Below are 18,377 nucleotides of genomic sequence, written 5' to 3'. Positions count from 1 at the left end.
TTCTCCTATAAAATATGCAGCAATAAACAAAGTGAAATTTTGAGTCCATATTGGATAACCCAAAACTGCAGTTGTGCAGGGAATTTCAACCAATCCCATTGACAGAAGAGGAATCTGATCCGAAGGATAACTCGGATAAGTCAAGGTTCAGATTAGCATATGCATGCTTGTCATGTGATCACATTAACCAAATGGAGGAGGGTCAGGTCATTCTGCGGCTCAGACTTGTAGAGAAGCCGTCAATCGCTATCTCTGAGAGCCTGCAGGTACATTGAGGCCATTGATAAGAGGCAGCAGAACATCCCAATTCTTCTCAAGACCATGTTCATGTAGAAGGCATGAGATGAGGATATTTGAATCTACAATCACCAACTGCTTTCAACATGCTGAGATCAAATGGGCTGTGTTTGCACAGGACACATAAACCAAGGAGCAGCGTGAGACCAACCAGCTTGAAGGAGGAGTCCCTGTTTCTGCTCACTATGGGAGTGCAGCATTGAAATTCCAGCAGAAATGTGGAAATCCTCATCAAGTTGGTCCACATCATGCATTGCACAATGGAGCTGAAAGATGAAGCACTTGCAGTTGTTTGACTGTGGAGCTTAAGCAGGCTGATGACCTTGAAGACTCCTGATGAATACCCACGTGCTCATTCACATGTCTGTTTCCCCAGCCAAAATCAGAAAGGCCACAGACACACTCCAGAACTTTACACAAAGATGTTTGACTGTAATTATGTTATGATGGATTGTATCATACCCATCTAAAAACAGTAACTGAGCAGCAAAAGATTATTTAAGAGTTTCTCCAGAGCAAAGTTTTTTAGATACCTTTTACTACAAGGTCAGCCGATTGTAAGGTACGAATAAATTGCAAAATAGTCATTTTTCATATTTATTGTGGTACTCATTTTCATTTGATTATATTAACATACAGCAGGTTTGTAGACCAAATCGACTTTCACATGCATCACCTCAGTGATCTTGAATGTTTAGTTACATTTAATTTGTGGGCAACTCCCAAGGATTCAACTTATTATGATTCGACTGTAATGGTCAAACTTCACTGCTAGATTTGTATCAAATTTATATCTAACTATATTTACACTGATACAGGTACATGCACTATCATAGTTTCCTGGTTACTTTGACAGTTTTAGTAATAAATAGAAAGTGTTTCATCCATGTTAGTGTTTCAATTTACAAATGTGAGGCACTGCATTATTGTTTCAGGATATGACCGCCTGTTTTTGTTGGAGTTGTCCTTTACGATGTACATTTTGCAGCAAAATGAATCTGTCATCTTTTGTTCAATCATGCAACATATTGCATACCTCAAAATGTATCTCTTTTCACTGGCCATTTTATCTGAGAGGTTGCAGACTAACGTTAAATGTTTTTGCTTATTTAATTTGGTGGAAATATTCTGACCAGCAACACTTCTTTTTAAAAAAATGTTCTTGTGTTTTATTTATGACCCAAACTATTCTTTTGACCTGTGTCCAATTGATAACAGATGATTAATGATTGGCCAGTGCTTAAAGCTGTCATACCTAGCCTTCTGTTCCTGCTGAGTCTTGGCTTCTCATGATTATTAAGTACTTAGGGCCTGAGTTCCTGTCTTTGTTGATGACAGGAGCATCTGTTTCCAACACGGGATTTCTTGTATGGCCATGACAGGACCAACCATCTGTTTTGTATATTTGACATAGGTTTCGCCCACACCAGAACGCTGACCCAAGAAAGCCACGGGTTCCTGCGATTATTGACGGTCTTGTATCCTTCAAAAATAATGACCATGGAGCTTGGGCTAGAGGAGGAGACATTATTTTCCGCAACTCTGGGTATATTTATTTGTAACAATTGAACAAACTAGATATGTAGCAATGCTAAATATATTGTACTGCCAGTTATGAAAGATCAACAAACAGGGGTAGGACTTATACAATTAATATTAGGGCGTTGGGTAGAGTTGTAGAACAGAAGGACCCCAGGGTTCAGACACAAAATTCTTTGAAGTTTGTGTCACATTTAGAAATGGCGGTTGAAAAGACATTTAGCATGTTTGCCTTCATTGCCCAGTTCTTTGAGTATAGGAGTTGGGATGTCATGTTGAGGTTGTACAGGACATTGGAGATGCCTCTTCTGGAGCACTGTGTCCAGTTCTGGTCACCCAGTTATAGGAAGGGTATTAAGCTGGAGAGGGTTCAGAAGAGATTTACCAAAATGTTGCTGGGATTGGAAGGTTTGAGTTATAAAGAAAGGCTGGATAGCCTGGGACTTCTTTCCCTGGAGCGTAGGAGGTTAGAGGGGTGACCTTATCGAGGTTTATAAATTCATGAGTTGTAGAGATCATATTAATAGTAGATGTCTTTTCTCTTGGATGGGGGATTTCAAGACTAGGGGGCATGTACTTAAGGTAGAGGATAAGACTTTAAAAAGACATGGGGGCAAATGTTTTAGATAAATGGAGGTTCTCATGTGGAATAAACTTCCTCATGAAGTAGTGGATGTTGGCACAATTACAACGTTTAAAAGACATTTGGATAAATACGTGAATCGGAAACGTTTGGAAGGATATGGCCAGGAGCAGACAGGCGGGGCTAGTTTAGACTGGGATTACGTTTGGCATGAACTGGTTGGACCGAAGAGTCTGTTTCGGTGCTGTGTATCTCTATGTACAAAACTGAGGAATACAATGCTGTGCCGGTTATTGGAGACACCTGGTTGCATGCAGTCCAGTATAGTGACCACATTCTCTTACACTTTTACAGGTTCTCTGACAATGGAATTGGTCTGACTCTCGCAAGGTAAATTTCTTTGAAGGTTTCCATTCTTTACTCAATGATCTTTTTACCAAATGAAATCCTTTTAGTTTGAAATCAGAACTTTGGTTTACTGGCTGAAAAAAAGAAAACAAAGCAGTCGAGGGTGGCAGTGGAGAGCATTTTACAGAAATTGCTGGAGAAACTCAGCAAGTCTGGCAGCATCTCTGAGAAGAAAACACAGTTGGCATTTCGAGTCCAGTGAGCCGCCTGCAGAACTAGTGCTGGTGATAAGGCAGAATCTGGCCAAATTAGATTGAGAACAGCAACTTGTGGGTAAATCCGCAGAGTAGTGGGAGGTTTTCAAAAAAGGTACTGGGGAGGCAGGGTTACAGGCCCAACATGCCCTTTAAGGTGAAATGTAGGAGCAACAATCCCAAAAAAACCATGATGTCACAGAGTACTCAGTAGTAGATAAAGAGGAAAAGAGAGGGTTTTAACCTGTACAAAGCTAGCAAATCAATGGAGGCCCTAGTGGATTATGGGAAGTAGAACAGGGGACTTAAGAAAGCAATTAGGAGAGAAAAGATAGGACATGAAAACGGTGTGTAAAATTATGGAGAATTCAAAAATATTCTGTAAGAACATCAAAGGGAAAAAGATAACCAAGGAAAGAGTAGGGCCCATTAGGGACCAAGGGGACACTCTGTGTATGGAGCCAGAGGACGTTGGTGAGGTGTTAAACAGCTGTTTCATGACTGTCTTTAGTTGGGAGAAAGAGGCTGTAGGTGCAGATTTTGGGAAGAGGGACTGTGAGATACTTGAGCAGTTTGACATAGGGAGTGAGGAGTTTTTGGGAGGCTTAAAAATGAACAATCTCCAGTTCAGTTGAGTTGTATTCCAGGCTGTTGTGGGAGACAAGGAAGGAAAATACAGGAGCTTTGACCCAAATTGTTAATTCCTTTCTGGCCGCAGGGAGGACAGCTAATGTGGTTCCATTTTACAAGAAAGGGGATAGAGATAGACCAGGGGATTACAGACCATTGAGTCTGACATCGGTGGCAGGGAAACTTGGAGAAAATGCAGAAGGAGAGAACTAATCTTTGCTTGGAGAGACAAAATTTAATCAGTGATTCTTCGCATGGCTTTGCCAGAGGGAGATCGTGCCTAACAAATTGGAATGTTTTGAGGAGGTGGCTAGTTAGATGAGGGTAGTAAGGCTTTTTAACAAGGTCCCACATGGGAGACTGAAAGAAGGTAAAAGAGCCCAGGATCCAGAGTAATTTGGTCAGTTATATCCAATTTGGCATAGTGACTGGAGATAGACTAGAAGGCTGCTCATGTAACTGGAGCTCAGTGTGCACTGGTGTACTATAGGATCAATGCTGGGGTTTGTGATATTCATAAAAGATGCAGATGAGAAGCTGGGGGTAATTGGTGGAGGGAATGATAATTTTGCACATAACATGGCCAGGTGGTTGACAGTGCAGATTAGGGTGTGAGGTCACTGAAGGATATAGATGGATTGGTCAGATGGGAAGATCAGTGGCAGATGGAATTTAACCCTGACAAATGTGAGGTGATGTACTTTGGAAGGAGGAGCAAGAAAAGGGAGTACTCAATGACTGGCAGGACACAAAGAGGCTCAGAGGAACAGAGGGATCTGAAAGTGGCAGGGAAGTTTAATTACCCTTTTAAAAAGGCATTTGGGATGCTTGCCTTTATCAGTTGTGGCATATATTATAAGAATGGGGAGGTCATATTGGAGCTGTACAGAATTTTGGTCAGGCCACAGCTGGAGTACTGTGTGTGTGTAGTTCTGGTCACCATACTATCGAAAAGATGTGATTGTACTACATTGTAGAGGGGATGTTGTATGGGATGGAGCATTTCAGCTATGAGGAGAGTCTGGATAAGCTCAGCTGGTTTTCTTTAGGGCAGAGCGGGTTGAGGGACGGGGTCTGATAGAGGTGTATAAGATTATCAGAGGCATGGGTGCGTGCAGCTGTTTCCTTTGGTTGAAGGGTCAATATCAAAGGGCCATAATTTTTAAGTGAAAGGTTTAGAGAGACTTTGAGGAAATGATTTTTCACCTGGAAGTTCTGGAATACACTGCCTAGGAGCGTAGTTGAGGTGGGAAACTTCACAATCTTTAAAACGTACTTAGATGAAAACATGCAGTGCTCATAACGTTCAAGGCTCTAGGCGAAGTGCTGGAAAGTGGGACGAGTGTAGATTCAGAGTGCTTTGGTTGGTGCAGATTTGATGGGCTGGAGGACCTCTTCTGTACTGTATGATACTATAAAAACTTTTAAAATATTACCAATTGATTTCCTACAGCCTTGCATGGACAATGAGTTTCCTTCATGAGTTAGTTTAGAGGCTTGGGGTCACTTAGACCAGGTTACAGAGGTGTCATTTGATCCCATTATAAAATCACAACTGCAATTATTTTGCACTCGTTTGTAATGGTAATGACTGATGTAACCTGGTCACTATGAGACAATGTGCTATCACAAATGATGGCACTGGAGGTTGTCATCACCATGTGGTAATGGTATTTCATCATAAATATGGACAGGAATTTCAGAGGGAAAAGTTTGGCAAAGTGCACTCATGTCTGCCATTTTAATATTGTAGCCAAAATCCAAAATATATTTCGCATGTAATTGATGACATTCTAAGTATTCAGAGTAATTTTTAAGTGAAAGGTTTAGAGAGACTTTGAGGAAATGATTTTTCACCTGGAAGGTCTGGAATACACTGCCTAGGAGTTACAATTGTTGCACATTTAACAATTGTTTTTTGCCAAGAAAAACAATCTTGCCAAGTCACAGAGGCCCTGCAGGATTTAGGAATATATCCCTTTGAAGTTTATTGAAGTGCATAAAAATACAGGACAATTGAAAACATTGGTTCTCACTATCCCTTTGTGCTCCCTTTGTGCTTGCTTATAGTTGTTTTTGTCTCTTTCTGATTTTCTCTTTTTTTTCTCTCTCCTTTTTTTTCTCCTTTTCTCTCTTTCTCTTCTCTTTTTTTTCTCCCTCTTTCTTTTTCTCACTTTCTCTTTTGCATTCTCTCGTTCTCTCTATTTCTCTCTCTCTCTTTCTTTATTTTTTCTTTCTCTCTTTTCTCTCCCTATCTTTCTCTTTTCTCTCTTTCTTTCCCTCACTTTCTTTCTCTCTCTTTTTTCTCTCTCTTTTTCTCACTTTCTTTCTCTCTCTTTTCCTCACTCTGTTTCTTTCTCTCTCTCTTTTTCCCTCTTTTCTTTTTTCTCCCTTTCTGTCTCCCTTTTCTTCTCTCTCTTTCTGTCTTTCTTTTACCCTCTTTCCTTCTCTCTCTCTTTCTCTTTTGCTCACGTTGTCTCTCTCACTCACTTTCTCTCATTCTGTCTTGTTCTCTCCTTGTTTTCTGTCTCTCTCTTTCTCTCCCTCTCTCTCTCTCTCACTGTATACTGCAACGAAGTGTTAACCTGGATGCTGTGTGCGAGTGAGGGAGTGTGTAACGTAGTGGTGATGACTTTTTCTTTTTCGTGGAGCTTTGGATCAGCATGTTAGCTTTATTCATGAGCAGAGAATGAGATGTTGTTATTTGGCTGATCGTAACAGAAATAGGAAACAATAAAAGATAGGTAGGTATAAAGGCTAGTTATTAGAAGACAGTAGGACGCTTTTGTGGTCAATGTTTCTGGGTTTCTTACAAAATAATACATCTAAAATCTATAAATAAATCCAATTTGGCAAATTAGGGCCTCAAAGGTTAACTACTCTAACGTAAGTTAATTGCATGCTATCGGTATACACTACATCCATCTCACTGAATGCCTTGCTTCATTATTGTAATGTTAATGAAGATGTTGATGTAAGGATGTACGTAGTGTTGAATTTATCGTCATGGTAACAGGATGCTCTTGGGTACAGGGAATGAACATTAGTGGCTTTTGTTTGCCCATTTTGCACTTTCCTTCATTTTACGTAACATACAACAGCAGGGGTATTAGCACGTGACACTGCTGCTGCTGCTGAGAATAAATACAAAACAATTTCATTTCTTGTCTCATTACAAGTGACTCAGAACAGTGCTGGTTCTAATACATTCAGTTAGCTTTCTCATGAGTGGAATAAACCCAGTCTTCCAACAGCAATTGAACAGGATGGAAAATCATTAGCACGTCCACAATTTCTCAATTTACACTCCAGAATGGAAAGACTTCCCGCAAAGAGCATACATTTGTCAAAACAACCCTATGATTATTATTGTTTTCATATCTTCATGCACTTCCCATGCAGAATTGGGGTGATATAGTGGCTCAGTGGTTAGCACTACTGTCGCACAGTGCCAGGAGCCCAGGTTTGATTCACCCTTTGGCAACTGTCTGTGTGGAGTTAGCATATTCTCCCAATATCTGCGTGGGCTTCTGCTGGGTGCTCCGATTTCCTCCTATAGTCCAAAGATGTGCAGGTTAGGTGGATTGGCCATGTTAAATTGCCCCATAATGTCCAGGGATGTGCAGATTGGGAGGGTGAGCCATGTGGGGTTACAAGGATAACTTGGGAGGAGGTGGGTCTGGGTGGGATGCTATTCGAAATGTTGGTATGAAATTGATGGGCTAGATGGCCTCTTTCCAAGGATTCTATGAAATATCCTATGCAGTTGTATTCAGTAATGGAAGGATCTGCAAGCTGATTAATGACTCCTTCTATGCCTGTAATCTTTCTATCAGCCAACAATCCTATAGCGTGGGAAAATGCTCTGGGCTCCCAATGCTCATGGAGAGGTTGAGGAAGAAGGAAGGGTGGAGGGGGTCTACCCAAACCCAAAGATTCGGGTTTATTTGGCAGTGGTTTCCGTTCACTGGAACTGTCAGGAATAGGCTGAGAACCCTGCACCTTCTGACTGAGAAGCAGCCGTATCATCACTAAGACAAAAGCATGTTTTATCTCCATGGTGTCACTGGATCCACGTGCTGTAAAAATAAACTTGTCTGATCTCACCACTTATCTGGTCACAATTGAATCTTCAAAGATTTCAGCAGGAACATTGTTTTTCTTCAAAAAAAACACAAGGGTCATTCAGACTTGTATGGAGATGCCTGAGCAGTTTCTCTGGGATATCTGCAGACGAAGTTATCTCTTCTAACAAGGCAGCTCAGCTCAGCTTTCAGATCCATCGTACAAAGAATGATCTCAGAACAAATCTCCACAAACACTGAGTTTTTTTTAAGTTACAATTGATACTGCCATTTCATTAAAGCCAATAATAGAAAAGATTGTTAACTACTGAAGTCCTTTTGTTTCCATAGTGATGGAACTTTTCCAACAGATGAGGGGTCCAGCTTGGAAGTGACAAAATCAATCTTTGTTGGTGAAAGTATTAATGTTGGCTGTAATGGAGGACAGAACAGATACTGGGGCAAGGGAGCACATGGAGAGTACAGAACGCTGCCAAGAAACAGGTAGAATATATAAACATTAGCTTTTTAAAACATTTTATATGTACATGTGTTTTTTTTAAAAAAAGATTGATCACTAGCTAAAGCTGCTAGATGTATTGGACCTAAGTAAGATTTCTGCTTTCCAGAACTTTCCCTATCCGTGGATTCCAGATTTATGACGGTCCTGTCCGAATCACTAAGTGCACATTTAAAAACTACATATCCGTCCATGAGCGGTACTCCAGCGCACTTGCCTTTTTTATGAGGAACTCCTGGCAAATCAGTCCCCAAAACAATGTGTCTCAAGTCAAGTTGGAGTGGAATGTAAGTCCGAAAGTAATCTGTTATATATTTTAAAACACTGGCAGAAACCATTCTGAGAGGATCATGTCAAAGTGGTAAAATGAAGCCTTTGGAACATGTATTAACCTCTGTCATTTTTAAATACAAGGCCTACATTTTAACTTGAAGACCAGAAGGTCAGTTGGAAGTTGCAATACAACTTCCATAGTTCCCTGAAAGTGTAGGAAGGTGTATGGCACATTATAGGAAGGATGTGGGGGTTTTAGAGAGTGTGCAAAAGAGGTTTACCAGGATCCTGCCTGGATTAGAGGGGATGAGCTATAAGGAGAGATTGAAAAAAACTAGGCTTGTTTTCTCTGGAGCAGCAGAGGCAGAGGGAAGAGTGGATAAAAGTCAATAAAATTTGTGAGATGCAGAGATAGGGTTGACAGTCAGAACCTTTTTCCCCAGCGCTGAAATATCTAATACTAGGGGGTGTGCATTTAAGATGAGAGGGAGAAAGTTTAAATGTGATGTGAGGTGCAACACAGTGGTAGGATTCTGGAATGCACTGTCAGGAGTGAAGTTGGAGGCAGATATGATAGGGATGTTTTCGGGGATTTTGGATAAGCACATGAATATGTAAGGAATGGAGGGATATGGCAAACAGAAGGGATTAGTTTAATTTGGTGTCATGTTCAGCACAACATCGTGGGCTGAAGGACCTGTTCCTGTGCTGTACTGTTCTATGTTCTATGTAACATATTTCAGTGTCAGAACTATTGTATGCTAAAATTCGCCCAATATTATAGCCTGGCTTCTATTAAGCTGCAAGTACACAGTTGTTCATGATTTCATGTTTGCCTGAATCTGAATGACGAGTGCTCACAATTTGAAAGAAGTTGCCAATAGCTTCACGTGATCCGAAACATGACTGAGGCAATGACTTGATGGTGTCAGAAATGTAACAGGTTCAGGGTGGCAAATGGAAACACTGGATGGAGGGACTGGCTGTGGGAGTAGCGTGGCTTTTCTTACCTCATGGAATTAGCATTGAACTCCTTCATATCTGGAGGTTAAAAGTTTAAATTATGAGAAGAGTTTGGCTTGTCTTTGACTAGATTTAGTGATGATCTAAAAATGATAAAGTAATTTTGTAAGATAGATAAAGATAACTAATTCCTCTGTTGGGGGAACCAGAGCGAGGGGAGCAATCTGAAAATTAGAGTGAAACCTACTAGGACTGAAATCATAAATTGCTTTTCACACAGTAGTGGAAATTTCAAAATGTTGCCCCATGAAGACTATACACTAAAGGTTATGGATCAATTAAAATCTTTACTGCTGAGATTGACAGTGTGCCAACTGAACTGTGCATTCTCCTTGTCGAGTCAAACTACTGAAGTCTGCTCCTAACCCAGTACCCTCTGCTGGGCTCTGCATTGTATTTTTAAATTACCTCATTCTCCAATTCTATTCAATAAATCATAACTTTCTGGATGTAAGTTAGCTCACTGAGCAGTGCTTCTCCAGAGGCTCTCACTGATGATGTTACCTAGTCATGGTGACGAAACGTCTGAAAACAAATCTTCCAGCTCAGTGAACTAACTTACATCCATATCATCAACTTGAGTGACAAATTTTCTCAAAGATCGCTATCATAACTTTCTCTTTTTGAAGTTCTGGAATGATTATTGCTAACATTTATTCATGTATACAATCAATTTCAGTTGCTGGCTGCAATGAAAAATTCTAAAGAGAAACAAAAGCAAAGAGCTGCAATATTGGGAATTAGAAAAATTAGAAAGTGCTGGAAAAACTCAGTAAGTCTGGCAGTATCTGTGGAGAGAAAGCAGAGTTAGCGTTTCGGGGTGAATGTTCTGAAGAACAGTTACTGGACCCAAAACGTTAACTCTGCTTTCTCTGCACAGATGCTGCCAGACCTGCTGAGTTTTTCCAGCAATTTCTGATTAAATGATCTACTTTGACATCTCTGCATTTTTGTTTCCATAATTTCTTCTGAAGTACATGCTTTGTGAGACTCTGGGCTGGTCGCTGGGTGTGTGAGGCCAAGAATTGATGTTTCAACTTGATCACATCACAACTTGATATGAGAAGAAAGAATTTTGATTAGGACATCAACACTGTCTGCCATTTCATTCCTGCTGCTGGCCAAGGCTATTCCAATGGTAGCGAGTCCACCACCTGGGTGGGATTGGTCAGGGTATTCTGTTGTGTCTGTCTCCCTGCCAGTTAACAGTTGCTGCCTTTGCTTCTGCATCACATTGTTCTGTAAGGGAGAGGCAAGTGTGTAATGCCATTTGTTTTGGTGATGTGACTGCTGAGGTTGAATAGCTGACAATGTCATTATGCTGTGAGGCATGTGGGAAGCTTGCAGTATGTGAGGGCCAGGTGACATTGTTAGGAATGGAGTGGTTGGTAAGTGAGTGATGGGCTGTGGAAATTTGAGGCATGAAGCAGATAGGTCTGTTGGTGAGCCATTTGACCATCCCGATGGGGTCACGGAGTTTTTGAAAACTGCATTCTGCTCCTTGGGTTTGACTTCTCTTGACTATAATGGCTACCAAATCTAACTGCCATTTAGGTATGAGTCATGTGTACTCCCCAATGCTCCATGCATTAACTGTATCTTTCCACCGCTACTCCTTCATGACTCATCTGGTTTAGTATCAGAAAACATTGGAGCCACTGTCTGCCTACCTGTTCTGTTTTGTCTATTTCCCAGGTCCAAATTGGCTGTAGAATGAATTGCAGTATCTACTCCAGCTAGAATGCACCTTCCTTTTAAATATTACAGACTGCTTTTAGTCAGTGCCAGTCATGACATCAGATTGGGTTAACGCTGTGGCACATTGCCTGTGCTTTTTGTGGGTTACCCAATTTAGCCCCATCTATGTTACTTCCTGTTATTGAACCCTTTGATAAGTTGAAAAGCCCCCAGTCTGTGGAGATGTATGTCATCTGCAATTTTACTTGAGAATATCGTTTATCTATAATCTTGGATTTTTGGAGATGATAATTTGCAAAGCCAAGGAAGCTAGCTGCAGCAGATAAGATGTTGCATTTTGCGAAGGACACAAGCTGCTGGACTTGAGATGCCGAGACTGCAGCACTTCCAGTTTGCAATGTAATAAAGCTGTTCGGTTTGAACAGAGCCAGCGAGGTAACTTGTCTTAGGCAATAGCCTCTGCCCCCCGCCCCTCTCTTTTCTTTGATTTGGAGATGCTGGTGTTGGACTGGGGTGGACAAAGTTAAAAATCACACAACACCAGGTTATAGTCCAACAGGTTTAATTGGAAGCACTAGCTTTCGGAGCAATGCTCCATCAGAAAGCTGTCTTTGTAACTCCTCTCGTCAAAGTTTTGAGAGTTGAAAACCCACTGGAAGGTTTTATCACATCAAGCAAAGGATTGGGACAAATCTCAATTGCCACAATCCAAGTGTTTGAAAAGGTGGATCCAGAGTCTACTACAACTGTCTCCAGGTTAAAAAAAAGTCTGTCAGCCATAACTGATCAGGAAGACATCCCTGTGCCAATAGCTTATGTACAAAGTGACTCTGACAACAGACCAGCATTTGGGCAATCTGTAAATATTTTTTAAGGAATTTAACTTTTACTTGGTCAAAGTACTTTTAATGTAATGTCCTGCAGAGTTTTTTTTTCTGAAGACTTCTGGGTTATGTATATATAATCCAGTAGTTTTCAAGGAGGGTAGTTGTATATATTTGCACAGTTTAAACATTTTATTAATAATCTTTATATCTTTACTTGAGTAACTTTAGTTTACAATAAACTTGTTCTTTGTGTTACTTGAGGAACCTGGCTGACTCCATTTTAATACTGAGCCACATTTGTCTAATATACATATAGAATACACACCTTCCCTTCTAAAATCAAAGTTCGTGGGATCAGTAGAGAAATGGGACAAGGGAAGGCATTCATCCTCATAACTTAGCACTTTTCTCCAGAAAAAAGTGCCTACCTTGTTATTGGACTGAGAACAGTTTCATTTTGTGTCCCTGTGCCCACTGCTTTCCTGTTTTCTGTCCTTCCATACAGGTTAACCTCGAGGTATTCTTTGGAAAACCAGGACAGTGGTTTGGAACAAACACTCTTGATGGTGACCAGACGTCAATATTCCATGATTTGGATGGTTCAATGACAGGATATCCCGACACGTTTGTAGCTAGGGCCGACAACTACCTGGTTCGCCATCCAGGATGCCTCAGTGTGCCCAGGTGGAATGGAGTGATCTGCAGTGGCAAGTATGCCCAGGTGAAATTTCCAGTTGGGAAAAGCAAACATTTGTGTCTTTCTGAATTTTTGCAAGTCTTGCTAATGGCTGACTTTGATTTGCTGTAGTTATGGGCAAGTGGTGAGCCTTGCACTGTGCAACAATGTGAGTCAAACCATTGAGAAGAAAGAAATACTTGTTTATATATCCCCCTTTCACAGCCTCAGGACATCCCAAAGCACTTGCTTTGGTAGTAGGACCTCATTAGAACATGGCCGGTGAACTCTGTTCCTTGTCTTTAATTGGAGGTACAAGCTAAGTACTAACTGGGAATTCACTTATTTCACTATAAGTAGACACAGACTGAAACTGTGATTGTTGAGTTAAGAGATGCACGCAGGTAGTGTGTGTCTCTGTAAATAAAGTCTTTAACGAAGTGTGTGTAAAGATTGGCTCCAGTTCTATCCTTCACTAATTGGTATTGTGGACTATAACAGTGAGTGCCACATGAGCAGTCAAAGACAGCTTATCGGAATGGAAGGACAGAAGTACAATGACTTCAGTGCTGAGAAACCAATCATCGACTGCGGAGTGAGCAAGAGAAGTTTGTTAGGAGTGAGGATGGGAGGAAAATAGCATAACAAGAGAGAAGGATGAGCAGACCACCTGGTATTTTTTTTTGTGTGGCTTGTGTATGACTATTCTGAGGGGAGTCAATGGCATAATATTAATCCCAAGTCCCAGCCTAATATTCTGAGGTCATGGATTCAAATTGGACTGTTGCAGATGGTGAAATTTGGATTCAATAAAAATCTGGAACGAAGAGGTGGCCCAATGGTGATCATGTATTTACTGTAAAGTGTTAGTTAAAAAAGCAACTGCTTCACTAATGTCCTTTAGAGAGGGAAATCTGCCATCTCGGCAATTAAGAATGGATAATTAACAGTGGCATAGCCAGAAAGGTCCATATCCCATTAATGAATTTTTTAAAAAAATCTCTCGCTTATTCTGACTACAGAAAATATAAAGAAAAACAGACTTGGCCATTTTTGGAGCAGCCTGCAGATTAGGCTTCTCCACACGAGGGACAAAACTATAATGAATGTGGGACAATGACTTTGCTGATAGATCCAGGAAAATCATATTTGTCTTAAGCTGTGAATATTTAAATAAGTAAAGTGCTAGAAGCCGACTCAGGGCCCAGCCAAAGATCACAACAGGTAGGCCCCCATCCAGTCAGTAGGATGTAAAGAGTCATCGATTTTTCATTGTGTTGCCAGCCTGCTTTTGCCAGCAAATGACTGACAAAATCAATCTAGGCTAAAGTTGAGTACATTTACAGTCTCTGTTTTGAGTGTGAACATCTGAGATGTTGGTATTGCGTATGTAGGACAGGTTGCCTTTTCCGTTTGGCATTTTACACTGGGAAGGAGGGAACAATAAATGTGTCCTTGCTGGTACTGGTCAGCTGTGGGGGAAGAAAGTTTAAAGAATGCTATTGTTTTTATTAAAGTACAATTTCTCTTTTAATTCACTCAGCTGTATGTTCAGGCCTGGCGCCCAGAGAACCTGTCTCTGCTGATCACAAAGGATTCGTACCCAGCCCACCCCCTGAAGCTGCAGGGTGTAAATCGAGGGGCATCTTATCAACAGTACCAGCCTGTTGTCATGCTGGAACAGGCTTACACATTACGGTGGAATGGCAGAACGCCTGAACAGATTGTCCTCTATCCAATCAACTTTAACAGGTAGTTTTCTGGGGACCCCTCCAGTTTTATTTTGTGGTGTTACGCTGTGTTCATTTCCCTGTCTGAAGCTTCAGATGCAAATTGAGTGAACTTTGAAAGTGTCCTCTCGCAGATTAGACCTCTGCTCAACTGCGGGCCACCGAAGGTTACCTTGCTCCTGACTGGGTTTCAAAATTTTTGTTTAAGCCACTTTAAAGTTCCCTCCCGAAGGAGAGTGGTGCTGGAGTGGATGAGCTAATAATTTTTCACTGGAAAAATAAAACTAATTCTAAGAGCCTGGTGAGTTAGCAGTGTGTTGTTGAACTGAGATCAGTGTGGTTCCAAACTGTTTCAGCTGATCTATGGCAGGCTGATAGTAACAATGCTGCAATTAGTCTCAGTATCCACAGCCAGAGATAGTGTATTTCACCAGGGTTTGGAATGTTGGCTTCTGTCGAGACTTGGCCAAGAGGTGGACTGATGGCTTTAGTCCACACCATCAAAGTGGAGTAGCGAAGGAAGTTGGGTGAAGGATCCTTATCCAGTGGGAATAGAGCCCTGACTTTTATTCCTCCCATTTCAACAATAACCGAGGTTCTCAAACAGGCACAGTGTGTTTTCCAATTCACTTACGCCCTCTCTGCCCCACCCAGCCAAAGCACAGCACTCAGCATATACAATGAGAATCTATCCAGCCTACTCACAATGTGATGTCATGTTTATTGGGTTTGATTGTGATGTTCCCTTCCCCTCAGTTGAATAATCTATCAATAGATCATATCTGGGTACTGTCCAGAATAGCTCCTTTGTCATAACCAAGCAAGTAATGGAATTCCCACTGTGGCTAAAGCCTCGTGATCCTGCCCAAAGCAACAATCTGTATTTGTATACCACCTTACTGTCATGAATGGCTTTTTGTAGGAGCATTATGAAACAAAAGTTGATAATCTGCTTATTGTGAGAGATTTTCACTTAGCAGTGTTGCTTTCAGATTGCCAGTAGTTCCATATATACTTGAGTAAAGGTCAATCTCAAATATAAATCAACCCTAGATGTTTTGCCAAAAGATCCAAACTCTCTGGACATACCACCCATTCAGTACTGAAGTCAAACTTGTCCTCCTGCAATCTGACTCATGACAGTTGGCTGTTCTGTGATTCTATCAAAGATGGCTCCTCCTGTTTGCTGATGTCAATGTCAAGTCTACTGTCTCCTGGTGTGTACTGTGCACCAACCAATCCTCTGACCTATATGGCAACATGGTTCAAGAAGAAATAGGACTGGCCATCAGGTGTTCAAATTTAAAGGTGTTGTGATTGAACAGCAGACAAATATTTATGCAGAAGATTGAGAATTCAAGATTCCAGAGAAGAATCTAAAACAGAAATTGCTGAGAAACTGAGCAGGGTGGTGGAAAGGAAACAGAGTTTCAAGTTGGGTGACTCTTCATTGGAACTCAGTCACTGGATTCTTATACAGAGCCTTGGTGAAACCACAGCTGGTATATGTGCGTGGTATTTGTCCCCTTTTCTAAGACAGTATCCTTTTCTTGGAGGGAGTGCAGCGAAGGGTCAGTTGCCAGGGATTTTGATAAGCTTTTTCCAGGAGCCAGATTATCAGCAGAAATGGAAGGAAATTTCACAGAATCGTGCATTTATATGGCAACTTTAATGGTATAATGTTTTAAAGTGATGTGCAATAGGAGCAAGAATAATATGAGAAAGATCATCTTCATGCAGCAAGGGTTGGGGTATGGAAATTTGATGGCGATGGAGACAGATTCAACTGAGGTATTTAAGAGGGGCATTGGATGACTATTTAGATAAAAATTATGTACAATAGGAGAAGACTGGCACTGGGTAATGATGCTCATTCAATGAGCCAGTGCAGATAGAATGGGTGGAATGGCCTCCTTCAATGCTGGAACAATTCTGTGATTAACATGGGGTCAGCTAATGGGGAAGGAGATGGTGTTGCAGCATGTCAGGGAGGTGGAGGTCTCCCTTCCTCCCACCCACATCATTTATCTGTTATGACTCCCATCAAGACTGAAAACCGAACCTCAAAATGTCAAGTCCACCAAGGCTTTTAGCTTCCTCAAATGCATGGCACTATTTTCAGGTGTGGAATTTAACCAGACTGCTTAAATTTCCACTTGTCACATGGGACTTTGGATATGTCGAGAGACTAGAAAAACTGGTCTTTTCCATAGCACAGAGAAGGTTAATGATGTGTTCACAAGTATGAGGTTTCCATGGACAGGTGAATCAGTAGAAACACAGCTTTAAGATCATTGGCAAATGAGAACAGTTGTGTTTACACAAGAAGTTGTTCTGATCCAGAATGGATTGCCTGAAAGGCCTGGTGGAACCAGATTCAGGATCAACATGCAAAACGGAGTTGAGTAAATATTTGAAAAGGATAAATTTACAGAGGCACAACAGACTGAAAGGCTCTGTGCTTCATTATTGCATTAACTTCTAAGCTTCACAATTCATCTGTTTGAACAATCCTCAGTGTACAAAGGTTTGCCAGTTGCCAGGATTGTGAATATAGCAGTTTATGGGATTTTGTTGATTAATTTGTACAAACTTCAGCTGGTCTGACCATTTTCCCAGTCCCTACTGCCCCTGAGCTTTGTGATGGGACTAAACTCAGCCATAAGCATCGACTGTACAGAGCGCACAGCATGTTATCACCAGCTTAGCATGACCATGGTCAGTGTCAGTGACTTGGCCATTCCATCTGGTATCCTTGTCACTGCTTGGTTATACATTACAATAAGATTGCACACAATTGTGCACCTTGTCTACCCAGCTGGTAGCACAACAGTATAATCACTGACTTCAGTATCAGTCCAGACTGAATGTGTTAAAATGGCATGTGTGCTGAGGCACAGTGCTTAGGCGTGTCAGAGCTAAATCTAGCACTGTGTCTGATACAGGCTGGGACAAGTTGGAAAAATAAGATCGTCAAGTTTATCTAAGTTGGCAATAGTATATCTGGATATTAAATGGTGTTCCCACCCTAATTCTGAGTCACTATTCAGAAAATAAGTTAAAGAAAATGTGAAGTGCATTCTGACACACAAAGAGCAGCAGAGATGTTCAATTCTTATTTAGAAATCGGAAGTAGCTGAAAGAATAATTTTCCGTATTTTGGTTATTATTTAGCTGTGCCCTCACTCCTTCCAGTTAGCAATGCATTCACATTCCAGCTTTAGTCGTTAGAGTGAAATAGCTGGGGCTTCAAAACCGAGGCACAGCTTTGGGGAATAAAGAAAATTTGCTTCGCCTTGTGCTTTTCACAAGCTCAGGGGGAACAATCAATCGAGTTACTTAGAAGTTAATTTGCTGTTGGAATCTACAACGTGTGGTTAACCAATGTGTTCACAGCAGAATCTCACAACTGCAATGGGGTAAATGATCAGCTAATTATGCTGGTTTAGGGACAATTTTGGAGCACCACCGCTCTTGAAAATTGTTTCTTGAGATTTTAAATATCTTCCTGAAAATGCTCTGCTAACACACTCATCTGAAAGGCAGTATTTTCCCTACAGTGGTTGTATTTCAACAGGTCTGGAGTCACGAGTAGGCCAGCACAGGTAAGGGATGACAGATTTCATTCCTTACAGAGCATTATTGAACCAGTTGGGTCTTCATAATCAATTGTTTCACAGTCACCATTACTGAGGCCAAAGCTTTCAATTCCAGATTTCATTAATTGAATTTAAATTACATCAGCTGCTGTGGTGAAAATTGAACCATGTTCCAGAGCATTAACCTAGGACTAACAATCCAGTGACAATAACAGTCTGTCACCCTCTGCCTTGAATTGGGCTGTAGTGAGATCAATGCTTTAGGTTTAGCTCTGGCCTGGAGATGGGCTGTTATTACGCAATAACAGTTAAACCA

The 18,377-nt window shown here is 41.1% G+C and overlaps 2 protein-coding genes across 6 annotated transcripts in view; both read left to right on the top strand.

Moving 5' to 3' along the window:
- The window catches only part of LOC140468795 (cell migration-inducing and hyaluronan-binding protein-like), a 258,752-nt gene that overhangs the window by 37,203 nt on the left and 203,172 nt on the right, over window positions 1–18,377 (top strand). The window lies entirely within an intron of this gene.
- Window positions 1–18,377, top strand: part of LOC140468793 (cell surface hyaluronidase CEMIP2-like) — a 151,982-nt gene that overhangs the window by 78,695 nt on the left and 54,910 nt on the right. For all 4 annotated transcript variants that reach the window (XM_072564814.1, XM_072564817.1, XM_072564816.1 and 1 more), the window contains 6 exons: window positions 1,712–1,843; window positions 2,774–2,809; window positions 8,067–8,219; window positions 8,345–8,522; window positions 12,562–12,777; window positions 14,276–14,484. In XM_072564814.1, the coding sequence (XP_072420915.1) occupies window positions 1,712–1,843; window positions 2,774–2,809; window positions 8,067–8,219; window positions 8,345–8,522; window positions 12,562–12,777; window positions 14,276–14,484 (924 nt within the window). The remainder of the gene's footprint in view (window positions 1–1,711; window positions 1,844–2,773; window positions 2,810–8,066; window positions 8,220–8,344; window positions 8,523–12,561; window positions 12,778–14,275; window positions 14,485–18,377) is intronic.

This window comes from Chiloscyllium punctatum, chromosome 48 (genome assembly GCF_047496795.1).
Source record: "Chiloscyllium punctatum isolate Juve2018m chromosome 48, sChiPun1.3, whole genome shotgun sequence".
Lineage (NCBI taxonomy): Eukaryota > Metazoa > Chordata > Chondrichthyes > Orectolobiformes > Hemiscylliidae > Chiloscyllium > Chiloscyllium punctatum.
The sequence above is the reverse complement of the archived record's forward strand: the minus strand, read 5'-3'. Positions and strand labels throughout refer to the sequence as shown.